Raw genomic sequence first — 16022 nt, forward strand, 5'->3', positions numbered from 1 at the left:
ACCCTGGGATCAGCGTAGTGTCTCTTATGATAATGGTAATAATCTACACAGATTTGTGGTTGCCCTAAATATTCTCTCTTCATCAGCAAACAACCTCCTTTTTATCTCTAATAACACCCGCTTTCTTGCCTCACTTGTTGTGTGCGGTATCTCCAAGGAAACACTGTGATTATGCCGTTTTGTTTGTTACAGAGTCCAGGGTGACATAGCAGACAGCAGTTAGTGTTAAAGTGGGTAGTATTTTCCATGGTAGCTTTTTGTAATTAACCACATTTGACCCATAGAAAGTACTGAACCTGAATGTCCTGTAATTACATGATTAAACTTTCTTTCTTTCTCGCCACAAACAGTTCATTCTTGATTTATTTCAATGTCGTTGCTCTTTGCTTTTCTCTCTGCCATGTCTCCCATCTCTTCGCCTGTTCTGTAGGACCTGTTGAACTTCGATGACCCGCTGAACATCGACGCAGCGGAACATCATCTGAGAGACAAGGTGAGATACATTCCCGGTGATTCGAACTTGATCTTTAAATCCGTTTTATCATCAAACATCGACTCGGTGCAAACAGTGATTCTAGCCATTGACATGCAGATGATTCACCATAGTGTCTGAGACATATTTCATCATATTCAAACCCTTACTCCTGTTGGTGTCCTGCATGGAAAATGTATTCAGACGAGACGTACAGCTGCTACATTTTCTGTGACGCCGGTGGAATTATGTCATAATTATATGTGAGAGTGCTTTATTTTGGTATAGTGGGCTGAAGACTAAAAGTGCGCATCAGCCCCTCTGAGCAGACAATGGCTGTGATGGTATACTCCAAAGCTGTATGCACGGAACAGGTGCACATAGTGTTTTTAAAAGGATACTTGTTAATGCACAACTATGTAACTCAGTGTCTCTACGGTAGACGGCAGGCTCTGGAATTTGCAAGTCAAATTAGCTCACTTATTCCCACACCCGTTACTACTCTCTCCTTGGTGGTGTGTGTATTTTGTGTGTCAATGTATATATGTGTGTGTATTCTGACTTTAACTTTACTTATACTTTATATACTTATAAGTCCCAGGGTCTTAGCATCCTGCTTATTTTGCATATGTATTGATTGACTTTGAGCTGGCATGGCAGCAGTTGAATGCTAGTTCTTCTCTTAGCAAATACAGAAAAATACAGGATATTTCTAAAAGATATGCACCTAAGCTAATTTATATTTGACTCATTTCTTCTACACATCTATGTCTAACTTGTGTATTAGCTCTCTTCCACGCAGTTCTTGATCAGTACATCAGACTGTGTCAAACGTTGTCAGTAACCGATGTTATGAGTGTTTTTGAGTTAAGTAATTTCTGTCCTGAATTGCCAACTACTCTGCAGGGATCCTGCTGACCGTGGAAATAATTACAAGCTTGAGTTGAGGCAAGCTGAAAGCATTTTTAAGTACAATATTGACCTTTGGCCATGTGCACATACACTTTACCCTGTTGTGCTGGAGTGTACCCGACAGTGCGTGATAATGGTTGCCTTATGACCCTAATAGAAATGCAAAAGTTTGTGTGTTTGTGTTTGTGCATGTGTGTGTTTAGAGACAGTAAGTGTGTGAGAATTGTATGCAGGTTTATGGCATAATGTGTCAATTTTTCCAGGTGTGGATTTCATAAACAAAAATAAGTCCTCTTCATGTGTTAAAATCCAGATTAATTGGCCCTGAAATGTTTCTGAGGTCATTATGAACAGAATATTTTGGATTAAGCACTACAAGTGAGTTAATTGTGTGTATTAATGCCTAAGGAACATATTGCATGCTGTATAACATGCAGTACGGGGACCTTGTTTTCATGTCAAGTGCATTTATTGACTTAGTGATCTGTCCTGCATACATTCAAAACATAATCCCTGGTTTATTATAGTCGGTGGAGGTAACGGTGAGAAATTAATCCTTGTTACCAAGGTTACTGGTGCGGGATGGGCTGTCTCTGGTTCATTGGTTCAAATTTTTTCTTATCTGCACATTTCTCATTCCTGTAAACATCATGTGACTGATGTCTTTGCATCAATAGCCTACAAATATGAAAAATATGTCATCCACATCCCCTGTCCAGCTGGTGTCTGTCCAGGGCACCTGTAGAGTCCTCTTGCATTAGTGTCATATTTTATCTTTCAGACCTTCGTTGCAATGTTCCTGCTCATTACCTGTGATATAAATACCTCCGTTTTCCTCAAAGTCAGAGAAAGTAAAAGAAACGCCTGAGTCCTGTTCTCAGATCAGTTGTGAAATCCCAGAGCAATACAGGTTGCTGACAGCGCTGTCAGCTGAGCAGTTAGTCACACTGGACAGTCGAGGAGGTTGTGCCAGTATGAGGGTCAAAAGTTTGCTGACGACTTCACTGACAGTTAGCATGATGGAGCTAAAAAATGCAACAAAAGAAAAAGTGCACCGGTTTGACTGTCAGTCACTTTTTTTTGTTGTTGAGTGAACTCGAGGTCTCCTCGACGAATGACAGGATTGATTGACTTTTACAGGACAAGCCTACCTACATGTAGTATTTTCTGAAACGGCAGGATGTTAGACAGTGAAGGAATACAGCACAAACAGATCAGGAAGTTTAATTGATAAGATGGACAGAAATTGGAAAGAGTTTTTTAATTGGATGTTTTTAGTTGTTATAGTTCTGAATTTTTAATACAACAGATGAAAGACAAAAAAACATTTAGCATGTGTTATATAAATGCTTTTTTTTTTCTGTAAGTTTCAATGCCTAAGCTTTACCTTCCTGTTGTGGCTCTCCAGAGTCACAACAACTGAAAACATAAAGTCATCCAACCGTGACCGACTCCCACTGAGTCACAGCCTGCTGTAATCAACTTCAGCAGCGAGTGGATGAAGGTGTGGGAGGGTGTGTGTCAGCGCACCGTTGCGCTCATGTATGTGAGTGTGTGTGTGTGTGTGTGTGTGTGTGTGTGTGTGTGTGTGTGTGTGTGTGTGTGTGTGTGTGTGTGTGTGTGTGTGTGTTGAGGCTTGTGAAGTGGAGCTCCTCCCATGGCCACTCTCTGAATACATTAGCTTGTTAAAGTGGCTAAAGGGAAGCATCCTCGTGGGCAATGCAGTGCGAGATTGTGTGAACAGTAAGTGGGGAGATAGTGGCATTGTGCAATTGTTAGTTGTGAGTCATCCCTGAACTGAATAACAGGGATGTCACTAAAGGAGCTAGGAGAGGGTAATTGTGTTTACATGTCCATGGATATTTAAGTAATACCGAAATCTGTAATTTTATGATAATAATTATAGTTTTAATTGTAATTTTAAACTTTAACAGCACCGAAATGCCTTACACCCTTTACAAGGAATCACGGTAGTATTGAGTAGCCAACATTATAGACTGTTAGGCTGACGTCAATAAATACACCAATGGTTGTCCAAGGATTGCTGGAAAAAACAAAAACTTTCTGTCTGAATGAATGCATCGGTACATTTTTGTTTGATGCTTTATGAAGGCAATCAGATTGATAATAATCTTTGCAATGCATACATTCTCTCACTCACTTTTAGAGTCCTCAGCAGAGACTTTTTATCTTTAAAAATCTATTAGCCCCCTCCATGGCATGAACAAATGGGTGAAAGACATTGAGATTGACAGATTGCCATTTGGGTTGTGAACCAGGAAGAATGTCTTTTTTTTTTCACTTGAAGTCAGTTACCTGTGTTTCATTTGGAATTTAAACATTGTCCCAGTTTCATAATACACACTTATTCTAAGCAGGTTGCATCGCTATCATGGTAATACTGAACATATTATAAGTGAAGACTTCCAGAAATGATTGGAAAGCATAATATTTTACTTTCAGTGTGGAATTTTTGTTTTGACGGCGGCATTCAAGAGTCACAGTCTGATGTCTAAGTATAAATGTGGCTTTTCTTTACACCCTAAAACAGTACAGTGTGAGGAAATGTCTTTTATACTAACTGAAAGTGCCATTTTAAATCCATTTGGGATGCAGCTATATTCAGTTAGTTACATTACGAGTTCTGTCAACCATTTAAGGGGAACCGAGCCGCAGCTGACGGCTTTGTGGAGTGCTTGATGTCACCGCCAAATCTGTAGTCGTTTGTCCCTGCAGAGTTTTACTTGTCCTACTGTCGACCAAGGAGCCAAAATGTTTGAAATGAAGCCACAGCCTTCTTATTTCAAAGCCCCGGTCCTCCATCACTGTTGTGAGTGTGAGCCATGGAGACTCAGATTTGATGTAATTAGTAAAGTCTCAGGGTGTTTTGCACCAGAGCTTTTAATAAAGTTTAATGATAATGCTACAGATGAGACAAATTTGTTGAGGAACATTGGTGTTGTAGATTGTCAACTTGTGCAAAGAATCATCTGTTCGCCCACTGTGGCAAAACAGATGTCACATCCTTTTATGAGTGAGAAAAGTACCTCCACAAAAACAAAAAAATATAACTGGTTGTAATCTAATCAGTTAAAACTCACAAAGACATTTAAGTAAGCAATATTACACGAGAGGTTATGAATAAGAACAGGGAAACAATCACTCAAGCCAGTAAACTCTTATGTAATGCATGTTATGTTTAGTAGGCCAACCCTTAGTAACGACCTAGCAACAGAGATGTTTCATTGCTTTCTGGCAAACGTTTTCTCAAACTGAATAAATGCAGCACATAGAAACACAAAACTGCTTCGCTAGCTCAATTTTGTTGTAAATATGCTAAAATCTTGAAAATAATTGACTTTTTCAGCAGATATCAAAGGGCCATTTGTTAAAACCAAACCGGTCAAGATAGCCGCCGCTAGGATTTTAACTGCAGGACTGTCCATGGTGTTACGGTACGGGTGCTTGTAGCGACAAAAAAGCCAAAAGAGACCCGATTGCGGCAAATGGGTCACATTTAATAGGCCTATAACAATTGAAAACAACTTTATATTGCATATTATATTAAAATTCAATTCTAATTAAAAAATTCCCATTGAGAAGGTGGGGTGATATTTCTAGTGATGACCACCATGTGCTATTATGCTGTTTTGAGCACGTTCCAAATGTACTGTTGACCAACCGGGTCTCTGGGTCGGAACTACGTGTTGTATAATGAAGGGCTATGGTATTGGATTGCATTAGACCATAACAGGTCTACCAAATATATTGTTTACCTTCAGTGCCTGACAAAATACACCGTGTTACTGAAGTTAAAAACAAAACCCTAAAATGTTGCAATCTGAACATTGGTCATATCATCTACAATATCATGAATATATCTTGCATTTTACTGCAGCGGACCAAAGTGTACAGGCTCTTACCATTAACCCACCACCAACCAGCATGAACACAGTGCATCCGGAAAGAATTCACAGCGCTTCACTTTTTCCACATTTTGTTATGTTACAGCCTTATTCCAAAATGGATTAAACTCATTTTTTTCCCCTCAAAATTCTACACACAATACCCCATAATGACAAAGCGATAAAAGTTTGTTTAAAATGTTTGCAAATCTATTAAAAATAAAGAACGAATATAAATCGCGTACACAAGTATTCACAGCCTTTGCTCAATACTTTGTGGAAGCAACTTTGGCAGCAATTACAGCCTCAAGTCTTTTTGAGCATGATGCTACAAGCTTGGCACACCTATTTTCTCTATTGTCTCTCTACATTGCTGCATTCATCTTTCCCTCCATCCTGACTAGTCTCCCAGTTCCTGCTGCTGAAAAACATCCCTACAGCATGATGCTGCCACCACCATGCTTCACTTTAGGGATGGTATTGGCCAGGTGATGAGCGGTGCCTGGTTTCCTCCAAACATGACGCTTGGCATTCAGGCCAAAGAGTTCAATCTTTGTTTCATCAGACCAGAGAATTTAGTTTCTCATGGTCTGAGAGTCCTTCAGGTGCCTTTTGTCAAACTCCAGGTGGGCTGTCATGTGCCTTTTACTGAGGAGTGTCTTCCGTCTGGCCACTCTACCATACAGGCTGCTTGGTGGAGTGCTGCAGAGATGGTTTTCCTTCTGGAAGGTTCTCCTCTCTTCACAGAGCAATGCTGGAGCTCTGTCAGAGTGACCATCGGGTTCTTGGTCACCTCCCTGACTAAGGCTCTTCTCCCCCGATCACTCAGTTTGGCCGGGCGGCCAACTGTAGGAAGAGTCCTGGTGGTTCTAAACTTCTTCCATTTATGGATGATGGAGGCCACTGTGCTCATTGGGACCTTCAATGCTGCAGACATTTGTCTGTACCCTTCCCCAGATCTGTGCCTCGATACAATCCTGTCTCGGAGGTCTACAGACAATTCCTTGGACTTCATGGCTTGGTTTGTGCTCTGACATGCACTGTCAACTGTGGGACCTTATATAGACGGTGTGTGTCTTTCCAAATAATGTCCAATCAACTGAATTTACCACAAGTGGACTCCAATCAAGTTGTAGAAACATCTCAAGGATGATCAATGGAAGCAGGATGCACCTGAGTTCAATTTTGAGTGTCATGGCAAAGGCTGTGAATACTTATGGACATGTAATTATTTTGTTTTTTATTTTTAATAGATTTGCAAAAAATAAAAAACATTTTTCACATTATCATTATGGGTTATTGTGTGTAGAATTTTGAGGAAAAAGTTAATTTGATCAATTTTGGAATAAGGCTGTAACATAAAATGTGGAAAAAGTGAAGCGCTGTGAATACTTTCCGGATGCACTGTACATGTGTGACATTATTAAAAGGTCAACAAGATAAACTCCTAGCAACCAGAGGATTCAGAAGTGTGCAGTACAACATATATACCCCAGTGTATACGACTTACAGATTGGTGCCAGTGTATCTGGGACATACTAAGAGATGTTTTGCGGTATACTATAATGAGATATTGACTCTCTGTCCCTCTCCTAAAGCTCACAGAGTGACAGAGTGACACCTTAGGAGGATTTGTGAGTGTTTAAGTGCCAGATGTTATGCATACCATCATTCCACCGTGCATGCTAAATTCTCGACATCTCCCCTGATTGTCACTGATGAGTTAAAAAGACTACCTCTCTGTCTCACTCTGTTGTTCCCCCATGTATGAAGTGGCTTAGCCGCTTCAATCAATAGTTAGTCTTGACACTTGCACACAATACACACACCATTTACTGCATCCTGAGTGGGCTTCTGTTCCCCTTATCAGCTTTCTACCCATGACCAGTGATCGCTGTGGCCCTGTAGGGTCTCATTAGAGCACAGAAGAAATACTTGATATCAAGGCTGTTGTTCCTTAGTCTGAGTGACTGAACAGAAGCAATAATGTTTACAGACTATGAATGTAGTTTTTGGTGCAGATTTACTTGTATTTTCCTTTTAACATTACAATCCTTAGTAGCCTGATAATTACAGTGAGTCCTTTTTATCAACCGGTCAGGTTTGACCAGATGTTTTGTGATGCATATTAAACCCTAGTTATATTCTGCTCTGTATGTAGTTTGTTATAAGGGGCAAAGTGACTACAATGATGCAGTACCAATTTCTCTTGTTTGTGCCCGCCACGATTACATATGCACTGCGGTTTCAGATGCATAATGTGAAACCTGTCAAATAGTGATATTTATTAGCACTGTATGACAAAGTAAATGTCACATCTAGTGAGGTCAACATATGAGTAATACTGTTCTGAGGGATTTTGATGGCTAAGTAATTTCCACCACAATCAAGTGTTGGGACAAGAAAGGTAGCCTAGGTTTATAAAACTTTACTAAAGTTTTTTGGCATCAGTTACATAGGCACAATTGATTACTGTCTTTACATCTAGTTGTCTGCCACAGTGCAGGGAGGTGGGGACACAACTGCATGTGGGAGTGTGACTCTGACATAACAGTTCCCAGCCAAAGCTCACACGATTGTAATTGGATACCTGGAGGGACAGTGAACGTATTGAAACTTGAGTAACCTGAACAGTTCATTTACTTTCTGTCATCTACTTACATACAAGTAAGGGTTACTTGGGTTTAGAGTCCATTCGCAACATCTGAATGGACAGGCACAGGGATCCGTGGAACCACCAGGGCAGGTGTTGCTATGGTGATCAATTGGTGCTCATTAACGACTACAAACACTCAGATGTGGCAGCAGTCACCTCATTATGGTGTGTACCTGTTCTGTCAGTTCGGTGTGAGAGCTCTGTTGTGGGAGTGTTGTGGGAACCTCGGCGTGACACTCGACAGTCAACTCTCTCTTACTGCCAACATTACTGCAACAACACGTTCCTGTAGATACATGCTGCACAACATCAGGAGAATACGTCCTCTTCTCACTCAGAAGGCGGCGCAGGTTCTGGTCCAGTCTCTGGTCATCTCACGTCTGGACTACTGTAACTCCCTCCCGGCAGGTCTACCTGTTAGCGCCATCCGACCTCTGCAGCTCATCCAGAACGCAGCAGCTTGACTGGTCTTTAACCTCCTAAATTCACTCCCACTACTCCGCTCCTCCGCTCCCTTCACTGGTTACCAGTAGCCGCCTGCATCCGTTTCAAAACATTGGTACTTGCTTACCGTGCTGCGAACAGATCGGGTCCAGTCTACATCCAGGACATGGTCAAACCTTACATCCCGGCCCGCTCCCTCCGCTCTGCTTCTACCAATCGGCTTGTCGCTCCCTCACTGAGCTAAACACTCTACAAAATCACAACTGTTTGCTGTCCCGGCTCCTAAATGGTGGAATGAGCTCCCCACCGACATCAGGACAGCAGAAACTCTGTACATCTTCCGCCGCAAACTAAAAACACACCTCTTCCGACTTTACCTTGAATAGGAGAACTTTAGTAGCGCTTAAAATGGCACTTACTGATAGCACTTTGTAGTTTGGCTTTCTTGAAGAAATTGTATTTTCTTGATTCCTGTTGTTCTGGGTTTTGTACCCTCATGGTTGAAATGCACTTATTGTAAGTAGCTTTGGATAAAAGCGTCAGCTAAATGTAATGCAATGCAATGCAGTGAATGACAACAACGGCATTTGGCAAAGAGTGGCGACTAGATGACAGTCCTGCAGGCGTGGTCTCCGCTGCCATCGCTCAGGTTTGTGTGTGCAATAGCAGCTGCCCAACTGTTGCAGACAGAGTTGTTGATATACTGGGCAGGTGATGTTAGGTGGTCTGTGAAGATATTTAACTTCATTTACTTCTGAAGAGACAAAGCTTTGGACCTACCAACACACCAAACCAACTCCCGCTGAGGTGGAAGCAAAACACATTTAAATAGATTCATTTCTGGGAAACACTGGGGACATGGTTCTGTTCCTGCAAACTACAAAAGGAGAGCAGATCAATTTAACGAAGGTGAACCACATTAACTTGTCACATGAAACTCTTACCATTACTTACCTTTCTCCAGCTCACTGCTAAATTTGAAAGGTTGAGTTATTTATTGACAGAAAATAAATCTAATATTCATAATTATGTTTTCGTTTGTGTATAATCACCTGAAATAGGAATTGTGTTTTTATTACCTTATAATTTTTGATGGGCAATATATACCAGACTAGCATACGACGATAGTTCACAGTAGACACAGTAGATGGGAGCCCGGCATCGGGAAGACTGTCAGTCATCGTTGATGGAGGATGACATCATTCATCGGCCCAACCCTGCTTACAAAGAGCCCTCCGTGACTACATAGGGAGTGGGTCCTCTTTCACGGAGTTCGGCATGTTTCTACAGTAGCCCTGAAGGGACAAAAAAAACAACTAAAAACACTGGCTATGGAGAGAGCCTTTGGTTGTTTATATTTTTGCTATTTTGCCAGTTTTGCGGCCACCATAGACATCATGCTAGGAAGGGAAGGCTGAAGGGAAAAGTGAGCACTTGGTTGCAATCTGCACTTTCACCACTGTATGCCACAAAATTCGACACACTGCTCCTTTAAAGGCGAAGCAGCAGCTCGGTATAACGAGCAGCCGCATCATCGAGCTTGAAGAGTGAAGCTCAAGACTCTGGTTCGGACGGTCTTATTGCTTTTGAGAAAGTCTATGAATCCGTGTGTTGAGTATAATAAACTCATGTCTGTGCTTGCAGCACAGCAGCATTATTATCTGGTACTGTTGCTTATATACTGGAGCTGGTGAAAGATGAATTTCAACGCAGCAGGCTCTATTGCTATTAAACACCTTTTTAATAAATATTTATTTGCCCATCCACAGATTAGCTCTGTTTTACAGCTGTTGGAGTAAAACCAAAGTTAAAATGCTTTAAATTAATGGTTAGTATTCAACAAAGGAGTTTACTTTATATAAATACAAATATACCTCTTCACAATATCATCTGCATCCCCTTTAAAGCCCAGTCTGTATTGGGTTTGGGTTGAACTAAATAATTGTTGGTACACTTGTGGTAGTTTCTTTCTAATGCTCAAGCAGTCACTTTATTCAGCTTTGAGTGTGGAGTGGAAATCTGCTGCAGATCCCAGTGGACTCACACTGAAGTTAACTTAGAAGGAGCCCACACCCCTTTTAAGTAGAGCTACTTCTCTGGACAGGGAATGAGAGGGCTTTGACATTTTTACTAAACTTACAGAACTCTGAAAAGAAAAAAAATTAATCAGTCCAAATATAAAAACACCTAGTTTGAACACACCTCTGCGTCCCTTGTCATCTCTCATGCTAAACCTTTTTCATTTCTTCCCCGCTCTCATCTCTTCTCCCTCCTTTATTTGTTCCCGTCGCAGGCTGTTTACCTGAGGCTTTCCGTTTCAACTTTTAGCAGATTTTATAACAAGCGTTTGAACCCACGGGGTTTAAATTTGCATCCCGTTTCCTCCGATGGTGGTACATATTTTGAGTACCTGTGCAAATCACTAAAGGAGAGGAGAGTTAATTGCTTTCTGTTGGTGAAACAGAGCCAAAAAAAAAGCAAGCTGTGGTCCAACAAAGTTTTTAATCGACTGCAGAGTTTACTTGGAATATTCAATCTAATGAACATCAAAGTAATTTGCAGTCTCAGCCAGTTTTCTGCTGAAAGAGACAAACTGGGAACAAAGTAAGAAAGAAGTACAAGGTAAATCGATGTAAATGTATCTTGTAAACTTATAGGATGACAGTAAAACGGTTGTTACTCTCATCCTGTTCCTCATCCAATGTGACACCGTTTTTTTTTGGAGAGTGTCTTTCGAACATTTAGTTTTATTTCATACCACTCTGGTGCCATCAAAGGCAATAGAGGAATGACCAGTTAATGAGCTTTGAGCATGTTATCATATATGGCTTTAGTGAATTATCTTCAAAGTTACCAGATGAATTGACAGGTGATGATGGAAGGTTATCTGTACAAACTTGTCTTTCTCATGATCACCTTTATTTACTCTGGTTATCTCTTTTAATTAAGAGTGCCATCATTGTGTCAACATTTTTCCAATTCTTTAGTTTATGTCTAAATACCAGCAACACTTGTGAAATTCAATAACTCAGCTGTGCCTTTATATGTCGTAGGGATTCACAAACTACCAATTGTTTGCTTAAGGGTAGCGATCTTTATTTTATATTTTATTTTTAACTTGTTAAAAACTTGTTTAAAAAAATTTCCCCTCGGGGATTAATAAAGTAACTACCTAACCTCACCTAAACAGACATAAAGACTCGTCATGTTTTAATATGTTGCAATACAGCTCGTGTTATTTGTTCCCTTGAGAGCTTTGATAACAGTTTGGCTGTATTTGAATTTCACGTTGCTTCCTCACACGTTGTTCACAGTTAAACTCAGATTTTAAAAACATTCTTCAATTATTTAAACCTCGGACCTCACAAACCACATCACATCAGATTTCAAGAAGCTTAAACAAGATCATAGGACCTATGAGCTCCCAGTGGTAGAATATTACACTAATTTAAAGACGTGGTACCTGTCCACTTTGTGCGGTCTTTCCATTTGTCTGAGACCGTGGCTCATGATTCATCACCACACTCTCCGATCTATATCCCACGTCACCATTTTGCACGTAGCGTTGCACAGTAATAAACCAAAATAGCCGGTTCACTTGAAGAGTTACTCGGTCTGTTCCCCCGAATCTCAACATGTTGCACGTTGTTGCTCTCGCAGCATTAAAAAACGGGGTCGAGAGGAAGCAATCCCTCAGCAGCAGAAGGGCCGATCCATCGTTCCCCTGTGGACAGATCCTCAAATTGCTGCCATCACACACACACACACACACACACACACACACACACACACACACACACACACACACACACACAGTTTCTCTTCTGTCTCTTACTCTTTCCCTCGTGTTTTCTCGCGTTCTCCGTGTGCGTGACTAACTAACCTCTGGAGCTGGACCTCTGGCGTAAATCCGTGGGCTGATGTCAATGCGGGGCACTTGTCTAGAATTTTATGTTGGATGGTGGCCCGTCACGGGGACGTGGCGGCATTTATTGACCCTCTGCGGTGAGGATTGAGTAAAAAGGGATATCCGAGTGAAAACCTGGAAATGCATAAAAAAAATAAGTCATATATTTTGGGGGAATACAGCATTCATTTATTCACAAATATACTGGCCAAGTATGTTTGCGTAATTCCAGGGAAACAAACAGTCAGTTGAGATTTGTACGTCTGTCTCGAGTGACTTTGCGGTACCCCGGGGAAAATGTTATTTACGCATTTATGTGAGAACTATGTGAATCTTTCTTGTGGTGCATAGTCTCTCTCGAAATCTGATTGGACAAAGTGAGCTTAGATTTCTATTAAGAGCCAAACTTTTACCCCACAATCCCGAAACTATATGAATTTCTTGCTATCTCGCAATAACTAATACGGTTTCTGACATTACTTTAGGGACTTAAGTGCCGTTGAAGCTATTTGCCATTGTCTGTGCTGTCTATGTCATTAGTAATTCCAATAAAAAAAAAAAAAGTGTCTCTTACGCTGTAATAGTGTGTGACCAGTGGCCCCAATTACAGTCGTTTCCATGATTTATAATGTGTGTGACTCGCGGCACAGTTTTGTTAGCCATTGCACTTTTTTTTTGTAGAGACTGAATATAAAGGAAACTTTTCCACTGGAGAGGGAAGCTGCTGCAGCTCAAATTAATAGCCTCCGGCCTTTGATCAAAACCCATGATGGCGTGTGTGCGCTGTGATGTATTCTGCCTGATGTTTCAAAGAATAGTTTGACTGAAACATGAAGCGCAAGCACGTCAAGTCAAATCAATAAAGTGTCCCCAAAACAGCCTGAGCTGCTGTAAAGAAGGAGATAGAAAGCTGAATTTATGGAAACATCCGAGGGGTTTTAAAAGAGGATGGAGAATAGAGGTCGTTCGGGCCAGATGGAACCAGGAGGTATGGGTCAAAGGAGCGACTGAGTGGAAATTGCAGGATGGATGGATGTTGAGTGAGGGCGAAAGGAAGCCAAGCATAACCGGGGGGGCATGATCAAGTAGAAGGACAGATATGGTTGGTGGAGGAAAGGGCACACATGACCGGAAGGGATATGACCAAGGAAGGACAACTCACGGCAAGACTTCAACATGTCAAGCAGCTCATCTCTGTCACTCTCCACAAGATAGCTATTAACAGACCACAATATCATTGTAAAAGTGAGGATTTTTTTTTTATTTTCTTTTTTAATCTAGCAGATACAAAAAGAGCACAAACGTTTATACTTTGAAGGAAGCTGTAAAAATTTTAAAACAACATTAATGTGATTTATGATTTAAATCAACAGACCAAACTCATAAATTCTGCTTAAACAAGTTGAGATTAGGTTAAATTGGAGACTTTATTCAATCTTGTCATGTAATGCTTCTCATTAAATCCAGATAATAACCTGGTCCAGTTAGAGATCCGGGGATCTGATCAACCAGGTTCACATTAGTCCAGATGTAATGAAGCACATGGGGTTCCAGCCAAAGTGCGACTAATCATCGATGCGATTCTTAAATTCAGTTTCAATATTTTCAGTTACATTCATTTCAGTCATGGTGGGCTGCTCATCTAAATTGAATGCTGGTGCACAATATCGCACTCCTATATACAGTTCATTTATACTAGTGCACTATTATATAACTAAAAAAAAGTTATTTGTGTTCATGGTGTTTTGGTGGTGAATAGGACGTGTCTTTTACACTTGACTAATTTGTGGGACCGATGTGTGTCACGTCACCTCAGAGTAGTCCGAGTGCATCTTGGGTTCATTTACACTTGTTTTATTGGTTATCCAGTTGCATCAACCAGGAGTGTATTGCTATTACAATAGCACATCTGTAATCCACCCGCACATGTGCACTAGCACGTGCACGCCTTAGTTATGGCTTTGATTTGATAAAGTCAACTGGACAACCATGCTATTTTCAGATGATGTTCTGGATTACTCATCTACAGTGTCATTGTCCAATTTTAATCACAACAGGTTCCTGAATTGTTTTGTTTTTTACAATATAATCCTTCTCAGGAAGTGAAAGTGTTTCTATCCCCTGAAACACTAGAGGGCTTTTAATTTGAAAGAGATACAGTAAGTGTTGAGTTTCTATTGACGTGTAATGCAATAACTTTGACAGGGCAAATGGGAGCGGATCAAAAACGAGGCTTGAAGTTGAGGTCGTGAATCAATCAATACACCTTAAATGTCAATGTGACAACTTTCTCCAGACAACTGTGAACATTTGATTATATCGCTCGGGGGGGAAAAAAGGGTGGAGCTCCAGCAGCACTACATTTATGGCAACATTTAAATTGGAGAATTGGCCCAGAAGGGCAAAATATATATCCTTTATATTTGGTAAGATCTGTGTTGATGTGGTTTATGTTTCTTGTTTTTCTTACATGATGGATAATACACTTTTGTCACTTTTTTTTTTTTTCTTTCTTCTTGCCTTCCACAAATGTTTTATTCCGGACTTTACCATCTAACTCTTCTCCTCTCTCTTTACCTTCCCCTCTCTTCCACTCAGGAGGATTTTCGGAATAAGGTTCAAGATTACATCAAGCACTACACCAGATGATAGCAGCATTGGCTACCAATATCAGCCTGCACCAACCAACCAAACTGCTCTACCTTGCCTCTGCTTATTCTTGGCCAACTCCCCAACATGTGTGAATCAGCAGCCGACTCTTTGACTCTTACCACTCCCTTCCTCTTGACACCACAGCCCTGCCTACGCTACCTTCTGTTCACCTAGTTGCAATAAATGTCACATTGCAGGAATTAAGCTAAAAAAAAGAAGAAAAAAAAAGAAAAGAAAACAATAAATGCCTTCAAGGAAGGACTTGCATACAAAAGAAAAATATGCTATAATTATCCTAATCAGTTGAGTGTGAAAACGACCGCAATGTCTGTCAATTGTGACGAGATCAATGAAGGACGCCACCTCGCCAAGGTGCAAGTCTGTCGGAAACGAGCCGCGGCAACGAACGCCGAGGGGTTTGATGTGACGGTTGCTGAGCTGTTTTCAAATCCAATGAATCAAGAGAAAGAATATCTGTTATTATCAGTTCTCCGTTCCAGTGCCTGCCATGTTTGTGTCGCTAAAGAGAAAATGCATGAGTTACATACACACAAACACGGAGTCGCATCCTGTCGTAAAAAGTGAGCGCGTGCGCGCACACACACACACACACACACACACACACACACACACACACACACACACACACACACACACACACACACACACACACACACACACACACAGGTTTCTGACTCATAAACACTTGAGTTGGAAAGCCGACAGACCCCAGCCCCATTGGACAGCATGTGAATGACCACATTGCCCCATTTTGTTGTCACTGTCAGTGCATGTACCCCCCCCCCCCCACACACACACACACACATAAAACTGACATACACACTTTCTGTGTTTTCAGCTCCAGTGACAAAGTACTGCCACTAAAACCACAGCCAAATGTATTGTTCTGTTTTTAGTTCAATCTCCTGTTTTTCCTCCATTTGTCTCTTTGTGTAACACACACACACACACACACACACACACACACACACACACACACACACACACACACACACACACACACACACACACACACAGCCACATGTAGCTTTCCTATCAAGGATGGAAAGGTTT

General features: G+C 41.0%; 1 protein-coding gene across 1 annotated transcript in view; it reads left to right on the forward strand.

Moving 5' to 3' along the window:
• Window positions 1-15193, forward strand: part of ube2f (ubiquitin-conjugating enzyme E2F (putative)) — a 46467-nt gene extending 31274 nt beyond the window's left edge. The window contains exons 9-10 of the mRNA XM_069698923.1: window positions 431-493; window positions 14895-15193. Of these exons, the coding sequence (XP_069555024.1) occupies window positions 431-493; window positions 14895-14945 (114 nt within the window). The 3' untranslated portion in view covers window positions 14946-15193. The remainder of the gene's footprint in view (window positions 1-430; window positions 494-14894) is intronic.
• The last annotated feature ends 829 nt before the right edge of the window (window positions 15194-16022 follow it).

This window comes from Brachyistius frenatus, unplaced genomic scaffold (assembly GCF_029030835.1).
Source record: "Brachyistius frenatus isolate BFR_SWC_R1_liver_20210118 unplaced genomic scaffold, ASM2903083v1 Contig_28, whole genome shotgun sequence".
NCBI classification, from domain to species: Eukaryota; Metazoa; Chordata; class Actinopteri; family Embiotocidae; genus Brachyistius; species Brachyistius frenatus.